The sequence below is a fragment of the Salvelinus alpinus genome, chromosome 16, assembly GCF_045679555.1.
Source record: "Salvelinus alpinus chromosome 16, SLU_Salpinus.1, whole genome shotgun sequence".
Taxonomy (NCBI): domain Eukaryota; kingdom Metazoa; phylum Chordata; class Actinopteri; order Salmoniformes; family Salmonidae; genus Salvelinus; species Salvelinus alpinus.
Window position 1 is genome coordinate 9720976 of NC_092101.1, and position 22006 is coordinate 9742981.

At 45.5% G+C, this 22006-nt stretch overlaps 1 protein-coding gene across 2 annotated transcripts; it reads right to left on the reverse strand.

The window, feature by feature from the left end:
- On the reverse strand, positions 1-21436 carry LOC139540752 (latent-transforming growth factor beta-binding protein 4). Of its 2 annotated transcripts, none has more exons than XM_071344681.1 (22): positions 21219-21436; positions 15125-15265; positions 14647-14713; positions 14400-14468; positions 13930-14055; positions 13698-13838; positions 13295-13420; positions 7547-7669; positions 7213-7335; positions 6862-6984; positions 5685-5807; positions 5261-5383; positions 4817-4942; positions 4404-4532; positions 3654-3746; positions 3161-3256; positions 2572-2667; positions 1351-1446; positions 1151-1252; positions 896-1001; positions 637-753; positions 1-413 (listed from the first exon to the last, which is right to left on the reverse strand). In XM_071344681.1, exons 1-22 carry the CDS (start codon positions 21411-21413, stop codon positions 335-337), a joined length of 2520 nt encoding a protein of 839 aa, XP_071200782.1. In that variant the 5' UTR covers positions 21414-21436; the 3' UTR covers positions 1-334. The 2 variants fall into 2 exon arrangements, with proteins under 2 accessions (XP_071200782.1, XP_071200781.1); XM_071344680.1 differs by having other exon boundaries at positions 14277-14468.
- Between the last annotated feature and the right edge of the window lie 570 nt (positions 21437-22006).

Consider the following 22006-nt stretch of genomic DNA (forward strand, 5'->3'; position numbering starts at 1 on the left):
AATAATCCAACAAAATGTTTTACTAACGTCCAGCTGCCATACAGGAGCATCAAAAACAACATATAAAAATGAACATTTTCCATTTCGAGGACATAGCTCATGGAACATTTTTTGGGGGATATTGCATAAACTACAGTGCAGACACTGAGGAAAATGTTGGCTCGTTTGGTCAATGTTTGGGGTCAGCTCATGAGTTTGACCTCTATTGGTTGATTTTCCTATTGAGTTGTGAATCAAACAGCCTCTTATCACAAGTGTCTTTTTTACCATTCACAGAGACCATGTGTGTGGAGCTTCCCAGGGGATGTGGGGTCTTGGTAACCAGGGAAACAGTTCATCTCCCATTCTTCTCAGGACATTGGACCCTATAGCCCACCCTGTAAGCTTGCAGATACACACGCGCCTGGTTGATCCTGCAACCACAGAGAACAGTCAGACTGAGGGATAGTGTGTGTAGTGCAGTATGTTTCAGTGATGGTTTGGTTGTGTGTTATATAAAGGAGTGTTGGTGTGTGTGTGTCTGAGTGAGTGAGTGAGTGAGTGAGTGAGTGAGTGAGTGAGTGAGTGAGTGAGTGAGTGAGTGAGTGAGTGAGTGAGTGAGTGAGAGCATGTGTCCATGTGTGTGAGATCTGTCACCTGTACTTGGTGCAGAGCTGAACTCCCAGGGGTCCACAGCGGTCAACGTAACTCTCCCTCACACCCTTCCTGACAGCACGGGCCATACTGACCACAGTAGTGACCACAGGACACGTCCTGATCAACACACACAAACAAACAGAGAAAAACTCAGGCCGGGATTCATTCAAAGGCGTGCTGCGGCACTGCGCACTACACTGCCTACAAATAAGGAATGCCGTGCAGCTTGTTGGTGCTGGGTTGGCTGGTTGGTACTCACAGCCTCTCACAGCGGATCCCAGCCGTGCCCTCTGGACAGGTGCACTTGTTGTGAGGACTACAGGTGGCACCGTGTTGACAAGGGGGCACACAGGGGGTGGTCACCGCTACAGACACAACACACACACATCTAGATGTATTATTCTCACGCAAAGTCACCTGCGTCATACTGTACAAGCACATTAACACACACATCCCTGTCTGTCTTTCACACGCAGGCATGTGCACGCACGTGCACACACTTACACACACTCACCTGTCTCACAGAGACTCCCAATAAAGTCACTGATACAACGACATCTGTTGAGGCCCACACACACGCCACCATTTTTACAGGGCTTTTGGCACTGCACAGGCTCTGGGTGAAAAACACACACGCACAGTGATGCCTTCACATTGTAGTACTGAGATACAGTACTATCACCACTAGAGGGCAGCATATCATTATCTTATTACCTATCTGGCAGCGAGCGCCTTGCCACCCTCCGACACACGTGCATTTGTTGACATCTACGCACCTCCCTCCGTTCTGACAGGCTGGTGTGCACAGAGCTAGAACACACACAAACACACGCGTCACACACAGATACATATATATGTAAAATGTGTGACCGTAAGTATCTTTGGATAAAAGCGTATGCTAAATGGCATATTTTTATTATACTGTATATTTGTGGCACGGAAATTCAAATTTTTAACAAAATATAGCACGTTACAAGCAATGTTCCCTCTAAACTGCGCGCGGCCGCGCAGCTCCCCCGGGACTGCCGTGCAGAATAAATATTAGCCTGAACAACGAAGCACAAGACTGAACTTCACTCAACTTTCAAGAGTTTTCCCCCTTAGTTAACACTACCAACGTTTCAACACAATATTAGCCACTTTGAATGCAACATACCCGAAACAAAACAAACTATGCAAGACTTAGTATGCAAAACTAACTATGCAAGTGCTTTTGTTGTAGGCAGACGGCATAGGAGTAGGATGCAATTGCCTTGACACTAACAACTCAGCCCCTTTTTTCGTTTTTGTACTTTTCACCTCTTTTTCTCCCCAATTGGTAGTTACAGTCTTGTCCCATCGCTGCAACTCCCGTACGGACTCGGGAGAAGCGAAGGTCGAGAGCCATGCTTCCTCTGAAACACGACCTTGCCAAGCCATACTGCTTCTTGACACACTGCTTGCTTAACCCGGAAGCCAGCCGCACCAATGTGTTGGAGGAAACACTGTACAACTGGCTACCGAAGTCAGCGTTTATGCGCCCGGCCCGCCACAAGGAGTCGCTAGAGTGCGATGGGACGAGGACATCCCGGCCAGCCAAACCCTTCCCTTATCCGGACGATATACAGACAGGCTGGGCAAATTGTGTCTAAGATCAAACCCGGGTCTGTAGTGGCGCCTCAAGCACTGCCTACTTGACCGCTGTCTGAAGCTGTAACTTAAAGCAGGTACAACCTCAGTGTTCACAGTAAACGCACACTGGAAGTTGCACAGAATATTCAATGTTCAAGTCTGCGCTCAGCGGACCTGAAATGTGCTATGTGGCGAAAAAAAAACAAGAAGGAACATTGGATACAAACAGTGCCCCATAAAATATGGTCAAAATGAATCTGAGGCTCATGTGTCCAGTGTGGTTGGTGTCCTGGATGCATTCAGATAGTTTGTTTGTCTACTCACGTGAGAGGCACTGAGGGCCCGTGTAGTCCGAGGGGCAATGGCAGCTCTCCGGACCCACACAGCGACCACCGTTGGCACAGGGCAGCTCACACACAGCTAGGGGGAGAGAGAGAGAGAGAGAGAGTGAGAGAGAGAGAGAGAGAGAGAGAGAGAGAGAGAGAGAGAGAGAGAGACAGAGAGAGAGAGAGAGAGAGAGAGAGAGAGAGAGAGAGAGAGAGAGAGAGAGAGAGAGAGAGAGAGAGAGAGAGAGAGAGAGAGAGGGGGGTATATATATAGAGAGAGGAATAGAGAGAGAAAGAGAGGGATAGAGAGAGAGAGAGAGAGAGAGAGAGGGGGGGGGGATAGAGAGAGAGAGAGGGGATAGAGCGAGAGGGAGAGAGAGAGGGGGACAAGAAAGGAGGATGCGAGAGAAGGGGAGGGAGGGAGGGAGATGAAAAGTGTCACAGTATGTGTCAGGGTGGGGGACTGACATTGGCCAAGTCTGAACAAGTACCTTATTCCCTTATATAGTGCACTACTTTTGACCAGAGCCCTGTACAGGGAACAGGGTGCCACTCCAGATGCAGCCAGCGTGACGGGGACAGTGTACCTGTGTGACAGCCGGTCCCCGTCCAGCCAGGTAGGCAGAGACACATGTTCCAGCGCATACATGTTCCTCCATGGGCACAGGGCGGGGAGCACATGGCTGAAACACGCAACAAACATGTTATTCACGTCATGTCACAATGTTAACAACACTTACTACACTGAACAAAAATATAAACGCAACATGTAAAGTGTTCGTACCATGTTTCATGAGCTGAAATAAATTATTTTGTTGGGAAGAACTAATTCTGATTGGCTGGACCTGGCTACCCAGTGGATGTGCCTATGCCCTCCAAGGCCCACCTCTACCCAGTCATGTGAAATCCATAGATTAGGGCCTAATTTATTTATTTAAATTGACTGATTTCCTTATATGAACTGTAACTCAGTCAAATCTTTGAAATGAATTGTTGCGTTGATATTTCTGTTCAGTACATATACTACATGTGTCTATAGTATATGTGTGTGGATTTAGGCCCCAATACATACACACGTACCTGAACAGCCAGGACCAGGGTAACCTGCAGGACATTCACAAGAGTGAGGGGCCACACACGCTCCATAGTTCTGACATGGGGGGTCACACACCGCTGGACAGGTGCAGAGACAGAGACAGAGACAGAGACAGAGACAGAGACAGAGACAGAGACAGAGACAGAGAAAGAGTGAGTGAGTGAGAGAGAGAGAGAAAGAGAGAGAGTGAGAGAGAGAGAGAGAGAGAGAGAGTATGAGAGAGAGACAGAGAGAGAGAGAGAGAGACAGAGAGACAGAGAAATATAGGTCGAGAGCAAGAGACTGAAACTAAATCACATGCAGCATAATCATTAGCCTAGGCAGCTGATAAATGGGCGCTAGATCTGCACTACCGTTAGACGTGCATTCCCGGTAATAAACTCGTGTCCCTTGTGGACCGGCTCGGAAATAAAGCATCCTCCATTCAGGCTGCAAAGGCATCATTTCCCTTTTTAACCAGTTTAAATGGTGAGCCGCCGGGGGAAAAAACGGAACAAATATACTGTATGTGCTGAGTGTACATCAAAACTAAACGATGCAGAACTAGCGGCCACGAGCGACTGCCTAGGCTACATAACCATGGTAGATGCCTCAACACACATATAATAGTCTAATATAGAATGATAAGTAGAAACCAGTCATTTTGTCCATTACATATGCTTTTTCAGTTACTTTTTATTTACTCATTAGAGTACTTCTCAGAGTTCAGGCCGTGGGATATACAGCAGACTCACGTTGGCACTTGGTGGGGTCGTCGGTACGAGCTACATAGCCCTCCCCGCAGCTGCAGTTAAAGCCACCAGGGTGGTTCTGACACAGCTGCTCACAACCGCCGTTAGTGAAGTCCCCACACTCATTCACATCTGAGACAGAGGAGAGAGACCGCCCAGTGTCAGACAAGCAGATAGACAGAGACAGAGAAGACAGGGGCAGAGAAACAGAGACATGGAAGTTCATATTTGGAGGTGTTCTGTACATATAAGCTTGTTGTTTTAACCCCAAAGTAAAGGAAATGTCTCATACATATTTTCATAGACTGGACAGTTTTTTTATATATTTTTTTATATCAAGAAGCAGGTGACCTTGAAGGGGAAAAAGCAAGAGGAAAGAGAAATAGAGGGAAGGAATAATAGGAAGACGTTCTCACCCAGGCAACTCCTCAGGTCCTTGCCCAGTTCCCATCCTGCACTGCAGCTACAGTAGAGAAGCCCCTCGGCGCGTACAGTACACACGTGGTCACAGCCGCCTCTCCTAAAGTCGCACGACGTCACGTCTGCCCAGGAGAGAAAGCACACGCTACGCGACATAGTACACAGGAGACACACAACTGGTCCGATCTACTCACGCACAACACACTCTCGTGTATGTTGGAAACCCCCGACTTTTGGAAACGTAGGTCTGAGTTTCTGTGGAGCACTGTGAGAAATCACTTGATGGAAAGTGGACACGAGTACAATACCACAGCAACATGGGCAGAAAATAAGGATGCAGTCATGCACACTGTCGGTCTGGGTTTCTTTGTGGAGCACCGTGATAAATTCAAACAAACACACACACACACAGTGAGGTGAGGCGAAGGTGGCGGACGTACTGACACAGCTGATATTGTCCGCATGCAGCAGTAGAGGGGCGGGACAGGAACATGTGTGTCCCCCTGGTGTGTTGGTGCAGGTGTGGGAGCAGCCCCCGTTCTGGAGCTTACACTCGTCAATATCTAACACACACACCCACACAGACACAGAGAACACACACCAAATTACAAACTGTGTTACAGTTAGCGGCATCCAACAGATACATAACAAGCTAAATAAAGTGCATTTCTCAAAAACTGAAAGTAAGCCCGGATAAAATACAATACTCTTGGGAGTCTAGGCTGACTACTTTACCTCTAACATACTGTCTAGTTGGATAGATTTACCATCCTACTCCACACTATGCTTTTCTAAGGTTTTACAGTAGCAGAACTGGGCCAGAACATGGCTGAACTGGATCTTAGTGGCCCACTGACTACTGACCTACACAGCTGTGGCGGTCGATATGAAGCTGGTAGCCAGGTCGGCAGGAACACAGGAAGGAGCCCTGCGTGTTGGTGCACACCTGCTCACACGTCCCGTTCTGCACCACACACTCATCAACGTCTGGGCGACCAAGGGCAGGGAGGAGATTCAGGTTAGTGCGTATTCATTAGCTATGTAGTGTACTGTAGGTGGTTAACTAGCTATGTACTCTTTATATGTTGAGGGTAGTTTACTCTTTATGAGTACACAAAGGAGAGCATTCTGTCTGTCTGTGTTAATAGCGATATGCTCTTTACCTGTACACGGAGTAGTATCCTCTAGTAATTGTGCAGTGCTGTAGTCGACCTGTTCAGTACTGTTGTTTACCAGTGCAGTACTGTAGTTCACCTGTGGTGTGTTGTAGTTAAAGGCCCAGTGCAGTGAAAAATGTGATTTCCCTGTGTATTATATATATTTCCACACTATGAGGTTGGGATGATACTGTGAAATTGTGAAAACTATGATAATGCCCTTTTAGTGTAAGAGCTGTTTGAAAAGGCCGCCTGAAATTTCATCCTGTTTTGGTGGGATGGAGTTTTGGCCTTACATGGTGACATCAACATGTGGTAAATTAGTTAACAGACCGATAAGAGAGTTTCAAACCTCTCTGCCATTAACAGCTAGTTTTCAGTTTTTCCCTCTCCATTCAGACTGCTCCCAGACAGTCCAAGAAAAATTCTTGCTTGAGAAATTTGTCCTTTAAAATATATATATATTTTTTTTTTTATCGAAAACAATCGCAGTAAGGTACTTAATTGTTACCCAGAAATTATTGGATATTGAGATAAAAACAGCTGCATTGGACCTTTAACCTGTGTAGTATTGTAGTTTACCAGTGCAGTACTGTAGTTTACCAGTGCAGTACTGTAGTTTACCAGTGCAGTACTGTAGTTTACCAGTGCATTACTGTAGTTTACCAGTGCAGTACTGTAGTTTACCAGTGCAGTACTGTAGTTGACCAGTGAAGTACTGTAGTTGACCAGTGCAGTACTGTAGTTTACCTGTGCAGTACTGTAGTTTACTAGTGTACCAGTGTACCACTGTAGTTTACCAGTGCAGTACTGTAGTTTACCAGTGCATTACTGTAGTTTACCAGTGCAGTACTGTAGTTTACCTGTGCAGTACTGTAGTTTACCTGTGCAGTTGTGTCCGTCCTGGGCTAGCTGGTAGCCTGTGCCACAGTGGCAGCTGTAGCCTCCTGGCTCGTTGGTGCAGTTGTGCTCACAGTGACCATTGCTCAGGGCACACTCATCAACATCTGTAACCATGGCAATCAACAGACATCCATAATAATACACTGTAGTAGAGCACAGTAAAACAATGGTATGTACAGCAACACCTTGAGCACACACACGTCCACACACACACACACACACACACACACACACACACACACACACACACACACACACACACACACACACACACACACACACACACACACACACACACACACACACAAGCCATCTGCTTCTGTCTCACCCACCGAAGCAAGAGTAGCCATCCCCATTGAAGCCCTGGTAACACTGGCAGAAGTAGGAGCCAATGATGTTCCCACAGCGAGCATTAGTATCACAACCGTGACGCCCTGATGCACACTCATTCTCATCTGGAGTAGAGAGACAGAAAGAGAGAGAGAGGGAGGGAGGGAGAGAGGGGACACAAGTCATTATCAACAAATCAACTTCAAATTGCATCTGCAACCCTTTACATCTGCAACCCTTTACATCTGCAACCCTGTGACTATTAAACTCTCTAAATCTAAAATACATTTTCCACAGAAATATTACGTTCCGTTATGCAATGACATTGCTTCTTACCTTCACAGTATGTGCCATTGCCCCGGTAACCTCTTTGGCAGACACACTTATAACTCCCAAGAGTGTTCTCACACACACCCTGACCAGCACACACCTCTGGAGTTTCCTTGCACTCATCCACATCTGTGAAAGAGAGAGAGAGGGAGAGAGAGAGAGAGAGAAAGAGAGAGAGAGAGAAAGAGAAAGAGAAAGAGAAAGAGAAAGAGAAAGAGAAAGAGAGAGAGAGAGAGAGAGAGAGAGAGAGAGAGAGAGAGAGAGAGCGAAAAAGAAGTTAAGAAATACTTACATCTCAGAAGATAAGTCAGTTTTAGGGTGGTCCTGCATGGACCCCAAAGAACCAGTAAATCAAGCATCCAGCGTGAACCGTGAGCCACAGGTCCACAAACCGGAAGCTTTTCAGGGCAGTCATGAAGGGTCTACTGGGTTACACACGTGAGAATCTGCTGTTGGCACCCATTCAAATTAGCCCCAATCTGCCTTTTTTAATCTCGCCCATTCACTTAATTACTCATTTCTAATTAGCTAGGAATGTTGTTTTAAAATGTTTCAACCCAACATATTTGGCTGACCTACTGCACACCCATTATTCTTGTGCAGGGTCTGCTATTAACACGCTAATGTAACGGAGTTAAAAATGTACCGTAAACTCACTCCACAGCTAGCTTGAAATGTCGCCGATGGAGCTATCCAATTGCTACCTTTGGTATAGCTCAAACGGTTGGTAATGTTTTCAAGGAGGATGGTCACGTGTGTTTGCGAGCAGAGGATCACTGGTACGAGCCCGGTATTTACGGACAGGGACTGTGGAGGACGATACAGTGAGCACCAAAAGTATTGGGACAGTGACACAAATACAGTATCATACCCGCAATACATGCTAACCTAACCGGGATGCTAGCCTTCTAGGCAGAGTTCCTCTGTCCAGTGTCTGTGTTCTTTTGCCCATCTTAATTTTTTATTTTTATTGGCCAGTCTGAGATATGGCTTTTTTTCCCCAACTCTACCTAGAAGGCCAGCATCCCGGAGTCGCCTCTTCACTGTTGACATTGAGACTGGTATTTTGCGGGTACTATTTAATGAAGCTGCCAGTTGAGGACTTGTGAGGCGTCTGTTTCTCAAACTAGACACTCTAATGTACTTGTCGTCTTGCTCAGTTGTGCACCGGGGCCTCCCACTCCTCTTTCTATTCTGGTTAGAGCCAGTTTGCGGTGTTCTGTGAAGGGAGTAGTACACAGCGTTGTACGAGATCTTCAGTTTCTTGGCGATTTCTCACATGGAATAGCCTTCATTTCTCAGAACAAGAATAGACTGACGAGTTTCAGAAGGGCTTCATTCTGGCTATTTTGAGACTGTAATCGAACCCACAAATGCTGATACTCCAGATACTCAACAAGACTAAAGAATGCCAGTTTTATTGCTTCTTTAATCAGAACAACTGTTTTCAGCTGGCTAACATAATTGCAAAAGGGTTTTCTAATGATCAATTAGCCTTTTAAAATGACAAACTTGGATTAGCTAACACAATGTCCCTTTGGAACACAGGAGTGATGGTTGCTACCGGCGACGACAGAGACGGCCGCCTCGCTTTGCGTTCCTAGGAAACTATGCAGTATTTTGTTTTTTTACGTGTTATTTCTTACATTGGTACCCCAGGTAATCTTAGGTTTCATTACATACAGTCGGGAGGAACTACTGAATATAAGAGCAACGTCAACTCACCATCATTACGACCAGGAATATGACTCTCCCGAAGCGGATCCTGTGTTTTGCCTTCCACCCAGTACAATGGATCGGATCCCAGCCGGCGACCCTAAACAACAACGCCGTAAAAGGGGCAAACGAAGCGGTCTTCTGGTCAGGCTCCGGAGACGGGCACATTGCGCTCCACTCCCTAGCATACTACTCGCCAATGTCCAGTCTCTTGACAACAAGGTTGATGAAATCCGAGCACGGGTAGCATTCCAGAGAGACATCAGAGACTGTAACGTTCTTTGCTTCACGGAAACATGGCTCACTCGAGAGACGCTAACGGAGTCGGTGCAGCCAGCTGGTTTCTTCACGCATCGCGCCGACAGAAACAAGCATCTTTCTGGTAAGAAGAGGGGCGGGGGGGGGTATGCCTTATGATTAACGAGACGTGGTGTGATCATAACAACATACAGGAACTCAAGTCATTCTGTTCACCTGACTTAGAATTCCTCACAATCAAATGTCGACCGCATTATCTACCAAGGGAATTCTCTTCGATTATAAGCACAGCCGTATATATTCCCCCCCAAGCAGACACATCGATGTCCCTGAACTAACTTTATCTGACTCTATGTAAACTGGGAACCACACATCCTGAGGCTGCATTCATTGTAGCCGGGGATTTTAACAAGGCTAATCTGAAAACAAAACTCCCTAAATTCTATCAGCATATCGATTGTGCTACCAGGGCTGGTAAAACCCTGGATCATTGTTATTCTAACTTCCGTGATGCATATAAGGCCCTCCCCCGCCCTCCTTTCGGAAAAGCTGACCACGACTCCATTTTGTTGCTTCCAGCCTACAAACAGAAACTAAAACAAGAAGCTCCCACGCTCAGGTCTGTTCAACGCTGGTCCGACCAATCTGATTCCACGCTTCAAGACTGCTTTGATCACGTGGATTGGGATATGTTCCGCATTGCATCCAACAACAACATTGACGAATACGCTGATTCGGTGAGCGAGTTCATTAGAAAGTGCATCTGCGACGTTATACCCACAGCAACGATTAAAACATTCCCAAACCAGAAACCGTGGATTGATGGCAGCATTCGCGCGAAACTGAAAGCGCGAACCACTGCTTTTAACCAGGGCAAGGTGACCGGAAACATGACCGAACAGTGTAGCTATTTCCTCCGCAAGGCAATCAAACAAGCTAAGTGCCAGTATAGAGACAAAGTAGAGTCGCAATTCAACAGCTCATACACAAAAGGTATGTGGCAGGGTCTACAGTCAATCACGGATTACAAAAAGAAAACCAGCCCCGTTGCGGACCAGGATGTCTTGCTCCCAGACAGACTAAATAACTTTTTTGCTCGCTTTGAGGACAATACAGTGCCACTGACACGGCCCGCTACCAAAACCTGCAGGCTCTCCTTCACTGCAGCCGAGGTGAGTAAAACATTTAAATGTGTTAACCCTCGCAAGGCTGCAGGGCCAGACGGCATTCCCAGCCGCGTCCTCAGAGCATGCGCAGACCAGCTGGCTGGTGTGTTTACGGACATATTCAATCAATCCTTATCCCTGTCAGCTGTTCCCACATGCTTCAAGAGGGCCACCATTGTTCCTGTTCCCAAGAAAGCTAAGGTAACTGAGCTAAACGACTACCGCTTCGTAGCACTCACCTCCGTCATCATGAAGTGCTTTGAGAGACTAGTCAAGGACCATATCACCTCCACCCTACCTGACACCCTAGACCCACTCCAATTTGCTTACCGACCCAATAGGTCCACAGACGACGCAATCGCAACCACACTGCACACTGCCCTAACTCATCTGGACAAGAGGAATACCTATGTGAGAATGCTGTTCATCGACTACAGCTCAGCATTTAACACCATAATACCCTCCAAATTCGTCATCAAGCTCGAGACCCTGGGTCTCAACCCCGCCCTCTGTGCAACTGGGTACTGGACTTCCTGACGGGCCGCCCCCAGGTGGTGAGGGTAGGTAACAACATCTCCACCCCGCTGATCCTCAACACTGGGGCCCCACAAGGGTGCGTTCTGAGCCCTCTCCTCTACTCCCTGTTCACCCACGACTGCGTGGCCATGCACGCCTCCAACTCAATCATCAAGTTTGCGGACGACACTACAGTGGTAGGCTTGATTACCAACAACGACGAGACGGCCTACAGGGAGGAGGTGAGGGCCCTCAGAGTGTGGTGTCAGGAAAATAACCTCACACTCAACGTCAACAAAACAAAGGAGATGATTGTGGACTTCAGGAAACAGCAGAGGGAGCACCCCCCTATCCACATCGACGGGACAGTAGTGGAGAGGGTAGTAAGTTTTAAGTTCCTCGGCGTACACATCACGGACAGACTGAATTGGTCCACCCACACAGACAGCGTTGTGAAGAAGGCGCAGCAGCGCCTCTTCAACCTCAGGAGGCTGAAGAAATTCGGCTTGTCACCAAAAGCACTCACAAACTTCTACAGATGCACAATCGAGAGCATCCTGTCGGGCTGTATCACCGCCTGGTACGGCAACTGCTCCGCCCACAATCGTAAGGCTCTCCAGAGGGTAGTGAGATCTGCACAACGCATCACCGGGGGCAAACTACCTGCCCTCCAGGACACCTACACCACCCAATGTCACAGGAAACAGGAAAACCATAAAGATCATCAAGGACAACAACCACCCGAGCCACTGCCTGTTCACCCCGCTATCATCCAGAAGGCGAGGTCAGTACAGGTGCATCAAAGCAGGGACCGAGAGACTGAAAAACAGCTTCTATCTCAAGGCCATCAGACTGTTAAACAGCCACCACTAACATTTAGTGGCTGCTGCCAACATACTAACTCAACTCCAGCCACTTTAATAATGGGAATTGATGGAAATGTATGGAAATGTATGTAAAAATGTATCACTAGCCACAATGCCACTTAATATAATGTTTACATACCCTACATTACTCATCTCATATGTATATACTGTACTCTATACCATTTACTGCATCTTGCCTATGCCGTTCTGTACCATCCCTCATTCATATACCTTTAAAGGTCTAATGCAGACATTTTTACCTCAATATCAAACAATCTTTGGTTAACAATGAAGTACCATACTGTGATTTTTCTCCTCAATTAAAATGGTGAAAAACAAACAAAAATAGCTTCTTAGCAAAGAGCAATTTCTCAAGACAGAATTTGTTGGGACTCTCTGGGAGTGATCTGAGTGGGGAGGGGAACACTGAAAAATAGCCGTTGTTGGCAGAGAGGTTTGGACACTAACAGCTCTTACACTAAAAGGCCATTATCATCATTTTTACAATTTCACAGTACTATTCCAACCTCATAGCGTGGGAATGTATATAATATATACTGTAAAATATACTCCACTGGGCCTTTAATATACTGTGAGAGGTCAATGACCAGCCGGAGGAAGACGACACGACATCACCCTCCTCAGGGGAGAGGTACTCAGTGTAAAGCCAATTAGTACACAGCTGGGCCCACTAATTGCTTCGTGTCTTCCTCCTATATAGGTGTGCCAGGAGAGGATCTGGGGGAGGATTGAGAGGTGAGACGGGGACCTGTGAGGACGTCAGTTTTTCCTACCTCAGAGAAAGCTTCTGTGACTCGGCACCTTGTCTCTCTGTTAACCAAGACAGGCTTTAGGTAGAGAGAAGCGTTCCTCCTCTAACTGTTACGTGTAGACGATAGTCTAAGACGGGAGAAGAAGTTTGTTGTTTTGCTTTGTTTTTTGGTCAACGGCTTAGTTTATGTTCATTTGTTTTGTTACGCAGGTGTTGGACGTTACCCTGTACTGGAGTTATTATGTCGGGCGAAAGAAGACCCGTTTTAGTAAACGATACAAAAGACAAGGAACCACTGCCTCTGGTCTGTTCATTTTATGCCTACCGCCTGTGTTCGATGCTTCGGACAATCTGATCCGTTCACAAAACTGAATTACAATTGAATTACATTGTCAGCCTCAGTCGGAATAAGATTGACACATACTGAAACAATAACAGCAACCACAAGAGACCAACTCACCGATGCAGGCTGGGGCCTCTGCTCTGAAGCCAGGCTGACACTGACACACGAAGCTACCAGGGGTGTTCACACACACGTTCCCCAGCTCCCTGCGACACTGCTCCTCGAAGCTGCACTCATCAACGTCTGAGAGAGATATACATATATCATTCACCCATCAATATCTAAAAATGTACACACACAGGGGAATGTACAGAGTGCATACACACACACAGTCTTGCACAACTGACCTTGTGGGGACACACAATTCAGACACCAACACTAATTCTAACCTTAAACCCCTAGAAATAGCATTTGACTTTGTGGGGCCTAGAAAATGTCCCCAGTTGGTCAAATTGTTGTTAGGACTCCTGGTCTCCACAAGTATCCTTAAACACGTCCACACACGTAACAAAGACCTCACCCACACAACTGTGTCCGTCAAGAGCCATAACGTATCCAACTGGACAGGAACATGAGAAGGATCCAAGGGTGTTCCTGCAGTCTGCCCCAGACCCACAGGCCTGCAGCCCTGTCACTTCAGCTAGAGCACACTCATCAATATCTGAAACACACACATGAATAAGCGCACACACACACACAGAGAACATCACATAACTCTCAAGCGCAAATGCTAAAGCCGCACACACACTCACCTTGGCATCCTCCTGCACCCATCAGGTAACCACGGAGACATTTGCATAGGTATGAGCCGGGTGTGTTTGTGCAGTTGGCATGGAGACTGCATGGTCCTGGCCCCTCCCCTTTACACTCATCTACATCTGATACAGAACGAGAGACGCAATATAAAAGAGCAGCACAGTAGATTCCATGTTAAAAGTGGCACAGACCATACCACTGGTGTACTGTAGGTGTATGCTCTTTACTGAGTTAGACAGAGGGTGCACTTGGAACAAAGCATGTTTTAGCATGGGCAGTGCCATTGAGGGCTTTCACCATTTGGAAGTAACAGGAGTGTTCTAGTACATCTCTATGGACTCACCTAGGCACCCTGCTGCCCGCTGCAGAGTGTAACCCACAGGGCAGGCGCAGTTCTCTCCTGCAATATTCACCATGCCAACAGGGCATCCACAGCCCTCGCTGCCCACCAACACTACCTGATTACCTGGGCACTGACGGGTGGGGGTAGGAGCTGGGGCTGGGGTAGATGTGGTGTTGAAAGAGGCTGCCGGGGCTGAGGAAAAAGAGATGGATAAGAGGAGAATACGGAGATGCAGTAAGTGGAGGGGAAAGGTGGGTGGCAGGGAGAGCGGTAGAGAGAGACAGAAGGAAAGTAAGATAGACAAGAAGATTACAGATGCTCAGTATTCAATAACAACATAATAATAGGCTCAATATTTTGAGACACTCACTTGCGGCTGGTCCACCCCCCTGCTCAGTTCTACTGAAGTTCCCAATGGTGTTCTCGACCTCTAGGTTCTGAGAAGAGAGGAACAAAGCAATAGGTCTCCTCAAAATGACTCGCACCACTTCAACTCAAAAAGCAGGAGAGTATGGGATGATATGCTTTACTCAAAGAATGAGAAGCCGCAGAGAAAACATTGACACTGCGCAACATGTTGCATCACGTCACTTAAAATCTTAATTCGAGCGTTTCCCACAGACTCCTATACCCTGGGCGCCAGGCGGATATAGCTTCAGCCGACTTCCAAATGTCTTGTCAAACAATAATGTTCTGACATTGCTTTAATGAAGAAACAGAAAGTCTAACGCCCAGGCTGATTTTGCTACTTTTGACCATTGAGCGCCACGTTCAGTCTGGTTTAACCAGCCTAGCAAACTCTGGCCCTGATCTGGAAGAGGGTCCCAGACACACAGACAGTCACTGACCTGGCTCTTGGTGAGTGACGCCTCTGTGTGTTTCAGGACCTCGTTGTCGCTGCCATTGGGGGTGGTAAGGGGCTCTGCCACACATATCGCTGCCAGCAGCACCAGAAGGTGAGTCCGAGGCCGTGGCATCATCTCCTGACCCTATGGGGAAGAGGGAGAGTTTAATACATCACAGGCAGGGCAACAACTTGACACACAGAAGGACAGAGGTGGACAGGTGATTGGGTCAATTAGACTGCAGAATACCAATCACCTACAAGTAGGTAATAAACTTACTTTCGAAACATGGTCAACTTTTTTTTGGGGGGGGTGACATATAGGCATACTAATACATATGATCAATGTTTATGAATAGTTCATGCTTTATATACACATTGATTCATTATCATACCGATCATCATGTATAATAAATAGGCCTAAAAACAGACCCCTCTGTATTTATAATTTTTTTTGTGGTACTTTTTACCCCTTTTTCTCCCTAATTGGTAGTTAGAGTATCTTGTCCCATCACTGCAACTCCCGTACGGACTCGGGAGATGCGAAGGTCGAGAGCCATGCGTCCTCTGAAACACGACCCCGCCAAGCCGCACTGCTTCTTGACACACTGCTCTCTGGGGGTGGGGGTAGGAGCACTGCTTCTTGACACACTGCTCTCTGGGGGTGGGGGTAGGAGCACTGCTTCTTGACACACTGCTCTCTGTGGGTGGGGGTAGGAGCACTGCTTCTTGACACACTGCTCTCTGGGGGTGGGGGTAGGAGCACTGCTTCTTGACACTGCTCGCTTAACCCGGAAGCCAGCAGCACCACCAATGTGTCCGAGGAAACACCGTACAGCTGGCGACCAAAGTCAGCGTGCATGCGCCCGGCCGCCACAAGGAGTCGATAGAGCGCGATGGGACAAGGACATCCCAGCCGGCCAAACCCTCCCCTAACGCTGGGCCAATTGTGTGCTGGCTGCGACACAGCCCGGGATCGAAACCGGATCTGTAGTGACGCCACTAGCACTGCAATGCCGTGCCTTAGACCGCTGCGCCACTCGAGAGGCCATGGCATTCTCCTTAAGTAGGCTGCCATGATGGTCTCACCTGGTCGATAACATATTGCAGCCTAAATGTGACTCTATTTAGTTAATTACATGCTTCAAATCGTGATGATCACTGACCATTAAATAGCTTACTTCCAGTTTCAGATTTTTCATATGCCTCCGATTTATAAGGTCGAGTGGCACAGCGGTCTAAGGCACTGCATCTCAGTGCTAGAGGCGTCACCACAGACCCTGGTTTGATCCCGGGCTGTTTCACAACCGGCCGTGATCGGGAGTCCCATAGGGCGGTGCACAATTGGCCCAGCGTCGCCTGGGTTAGGGGAGGGTTTAGCCGGGGTAGGCCGTCATTTTAAAATAAGAATGTGTTCTTAAACTGACTTGCTTAGTTAAATAAATGTAGTGAAGACATCACAAATATGAAATAACACATATGGAATCATGTAGTAACCAAAAAAGTATTAAACAAATCAAAATATATTTTATATTTGAGATTCTTCAAAGTAGCCACCCTTTGCCTTGATGACAGCTTTGCACACACTTGGCACACTCTCAACCAGCTTCATGAGGTAGTCACCTGGAATCCGTTTAAATTAACAGGTTAATTTACTTGTTAAAAGTTAATTTAAGGAATGTCTTACCTTCTTAATACATTTGAGCCAATCAGTTGTGTTGTGATAAGGTAGGGGTGGTACGCAGAAGATAGCCCTATTTGGTAAAAGACCAGAGTCCATATTATGGCAAGAACAGCTCAAATAAGCAAAGAGAAACGACAGTCCATCATTACTTTACGACATGAAGGTCAGTCAATTTGGAAAATGTTAACAACTTTCAAAGTTTCTTCAAGTGCAGTCGCAAAAACCATCAAGCGCTATGATGAAACTGGCTCTCATGAGGACCGCCACAGGAAAGGAAGTCCCAGAGTTACCTCTGCTGCAGAGGATAAGTTCATTAGAGTTACGAGCCTCAGAAATTGCAGCCCAAATAAATGATTTACAGAGTTCAAGTAACAGACATCTCAACATCAACTCTTCAGAGGAGACTGCATGAATCAGGCCTTCATGATTGTATTGCTGCAAAGAAACCACTACTAAAGAACACCAATGAGAAGAAGAGACTTGCTTGGGCCTAGAAACATGAGCAATGGACATTAGACTGGTGGAAATCTGTCCTCTGGTCTGTTGAGTCCAAATGTGAGATTTTTGGTTCCAAAAGTCTTTGTGAGACGCAGAGTAGGCAAAGGGATTATCTCCACATGTGGTTCCCACCGTGAAGCATGGAGGAGGAGGTGTGATGGTTTGGGGGTCCTTTGCTGGTGACACTGTCTGTGATTTATTTAGAATTCAAGGCACACTTAACCTGCATGACTACCACAGCATTCTGTAGCGATACGCCATCCCATCTGGTTTGCACTTAGTGGGACTATCATGTGTTTTCAAAAGGACAATGACCCAACACACATCCAGGCTCTGTAAGGGCTATTTGACCAAGCATGAGAGTGATGCAGTACTGCATCAGATGACCTGGTCTCCACAACCACCCAACCTCAACCCAAATGAGATGGTTTGGGATGAGTTGGACCGAAGAGTGAAGGAAAAGCAGCCAACAAGTGTTCAGCATATGTGGGAACTCCTTCAAGACTGTTGGAAAAGCATTCCAGGTGAAGCTGGTTGAGAGAATGCCAAGAGTGTGCAAAGCTGTCATCAAGGCAAATTATGGCTACCTTGAAGAATCTCAAATATAAAATAGATTTTGATTTGTTTAACACTTTTTTAGTTACTACGTGATTCCATATGTGTTATTTCATAGTTGTGATGTCTTCACTACTATTCTGCCATGAGGAACATAGTGAAAATAATGAAAAACCCTTGCGTCCAAACTTTTGACTGGTACTGTACGTCCAGTAAAACATGGTGCAGCTCATGGACGTGTTTATGTTTACAGTTGTGCATATGACTCATAGGAGGCAGAAAGGAAAGGCATGAAAAAATGTTGTGCTTCATTTCCAAGAGGCTTCGGTGTTAATAGGTGGAATGATGCACACTCATCCCTGCGCTATAGGCAGGTGAACATAGCCTACCAGGCACAGAAAGATGGTTTAAAGTGGCTCTGGCTCTTTGTTCATAACTAAAGCTATTTGCTTTGTCGTGATGACAATACGTTCCCTGGGAAATTAGCTAATTGCCAGGGTAGGTATCTAAAGAACCATTACTAATGTTTGCCCTTGTGATTCAGAGGCATATGAAAACACTGAAAATGGAAATAAGCTATTGAATGGTTAGTGATCATCACTATTTGAAGCACGTAATTACCTAAATACCTACTGGGAACAGATGTCAATTTAACGTCTATTCCACGTTGGTTCAACGTAATTTCATTGAAATGACGTGGAAACAACGTTGATTCAACCAGTGTGTAGAATTACATTTAGGCTGCATTATGTTAGTCTATTGGCCAATCCAGCACATTTGGTTCCTTGGAAGTTGTGGGAACTTACATTTTTGGTTTCCCATTGGTTCTGGGAAAGGAGCCATACGTTTCCTGACTGTTAGAACTGAACGTTTTTTTTAAAAACGTTCTGAGAACTGAAGTGAACATTTTGGCCTGTTCTGGGAATGCACATTTTTAAGTTGCAGCGAGGTTCTGGGAATGTTTCTCTGTGGTTCACTGGAAGTTTTCCTGGGAGGTTTTATTAACGTTCTGAGAAGGGAAATTCTAGGTTATTTGAAGGTAATTAAATAACGTTATGAGAGCATGTTTCATTAAGACTTTTAATTACCCTGCTAGCTTAAGTTAACTGTTCTGAACTCCAAGCACAGATAGGACACTTTGAAATTAATTTGCTTAGGCATTAATCATGCAAACACATGTATTATTTATTGTGGCATGGCGTCAGTGAGATTCAAAACTATGATCTTCTGCTCTCTATCCATGGAATTAGTCCATTGTGCCACCAGGATGGTGCTTACATACCATGTTTTTTTTACTCATACAAAGCTGTTCATTTGAGTATTTTCAAACATACCTTATTTCAAAGGAAACAAGCACTCATTAAGATTACAAGATAGAGGACAGAGTTTTGTTGATCCTGAGAACGGAACGTGTATATTTTTAAATAACATTCCTTAGAACGTTCTTTGAACATTACTAATGATTTCTTGTGTTTTTTTTATGGAAAGTTTTCTTAATGTTCTGAGAACATGACTTTAAATAGAACCACGAGGAAACATTATGCTGAAGTACTTCCAACGGGAACAACGCTGCTTCTTAACGTTCTGAGAACATGACTTTAAATAGAACCATGACAAAACCTGTAGGGAATGTTATGGGAAGGTTGTATGCAAAATAACCATAGGACAACCAAGCTCTAAGAGACATATGGTTCTCACAATGTAATGTGCTAGCTGGGAAGTGGGAATGGGACCGTCCTTGCACACAGTGATGTAAAGTACTTTGTTTTTTCGTTTTTTGCAGGTATCTGTACTTTACTATTTATATTTTCTTTATATTTTTCTTTCAGCATAAACTTTTACTTTTACTTCATTACATTCCTAAAGAAAATGATGTACTTTTTACTCCATACATTTTCCCTGACACACAAAAGTACTCATTACATTTTGAATGCTTAGCAGGACAGAACATTTTTGTAATTCACACACTTATCAAGAGAACATTCCTGGTCATCCCTACTGCCTCTGATCTGGCGGACTCACTAAAAACATACTTTGTTTGTAAATGATGTGTGAGTGTTAGAGTGTGCTGCTGGTTATCCATACATTTAAAAAACAAGAAAATGGTGCCACTTGGTTTGCTTAATATAAGGAATTTGAAATTATTTGCACTTTTACTTACTTTTGATACTTAAGTATATTTTAGCAATTACATTTACTTTTGATACTTCAGTACATTTAAAACCAAATACTTTTAGACTTTTACTCAAGTAGGATTTTACTGTGTGACTTTCACTTTTACTTGAGTCATTTTCTATTACGGTATATTTACTTTTACTCAAGTATGACAATTAGGTACTTTTTCCACCACTGATTGTACATAATGAGAATGCTGTTCTTGTAGAGATTGTAGGCTACACAAATCCACAAGGATTCAGGAGTAGCTTGTGATTTGAACCATCGTTTATCAAGTCAGCCATATCAATTATGGTTCTGAAAAGGGAGTACAAAGTATGTAAATGAATGAGATGATCTCAAGAATATATTCAAACAATTGAGAAGATATTTGTATTTCACGTCCAGATTGAAGTAGAATTCAATTAACTCTGATCAATGCCTGACATGGACATGCACTCGAATCTGCAGCTGAGATCAGAGGGAACAAATTAATAAATTTAGGGAACACATTTTTATATCGAGGGTATTATTTGTTTATATTGAGGGAACGAATAAAAAATGACCATGACCCCTAAGGGGATCCCTCCATACTATGGAATACAACAACCAACAGCTGAGCTGAGCAGACAAGAGATTCGACCCATTTAAACTGCTGGGGGTAGGCTAACAGACATCATGTCTAGACATGTAACACTGGCTACAAAGCTAGATGAAGAGACAGCAGAGTAGACCCTGTTATTAACCATCTTCCGTTCTTGTTCTTTCTCCATGACACGCCCGGGTCACTATCCAGAAGAAAATAAACGTGTTTCCACTTAAGGTGCGTCTGGGATGATGCAATGGAATGGAAAAGTATTTCGAACTGTGTGCGTAATAATAACTTTGTCTTTTCTATTCTGAATGCCCATGCCCAGAAATATATTATCCCTCCCGCTGTTTCTAGTATGGAACGCGTTTGCGCAATATCTTCACGCATCTCTTCAGGGTATAGCGGTCCAAATACGATGTCCTGCCCGACACCCATAGACTATAGCCTAATAACAAGAAGTATCCTACAAACTTCCAATAACTGCGGATCAGACGTGAATTCATAACCTGCAGTTACAGTCGTATTCAGTTATTATCCCAGATCACACCATGTAAATGCGTTTGAAATGGACATATATAGAGAAAGCAAAACATGCAATCAAATAAAGTTGCTTACCAGTAACAGATAGTCGATTTGGGTCCACTGGGTGAGCGAGGTTTCGACTTGCCAAACGCGTTTCTTCCACGGTCTCCTCCAGATGCGAGATAAATCGTGTGGAGTTGTCTTTCCCCACAAACCAATCCAGCAACTCGACGTAAGGGGCTGTGCTGTACTCCTCCACATCCTGTCCAGGAATTCTATACTTCCCATTCCTTAAATCCCAAACCGCAGTGGAGGAACAACAAGCTAAATCGCTCTCCCCCTGAGTGCTGCCTGAGGGCGCGGCGTCCCCCGTCTGAACTTTTGATTGAGGTCATAAACTATAGTGGGGAAAGGGAGTTATGCCGAGAGCGTGGCAGAAAACATTGATAGGATAAAATAGCCTTTCAATGCATTATAAGAGAATAGATATGTATTAATCTAACTGTTGGGTTGCTTGCACAATACACCCTAGATCAGCAGTGGGCCTACAGCGAGGGTAAGCCTCAGAGCAGCGCCCCAAAGCAACGACCCATGGGCAGTTAGGGCTTAGGTCTCTTGCTCATGGGCACAACGGCAGTATGCAGCCCCTGATATGTTGATGCCAGAAACCCTCCGGTTGCCAGCTGGGTCATTCCACCAATTCGGTGCCTTTTAAGAAGTATAACCAGGTCAAAACAAACTTTTGATTTCACCTAATTTTAACAAAAACGAGGCTATATACAGGGGGCATCGGTAATCTGTACATGTAGGTGATGGCAAAGGGGGGGTGTCAATGTAAATTGTCTGGTGGCGAATTTTATGAATTGTTCAGTAGTCTAATG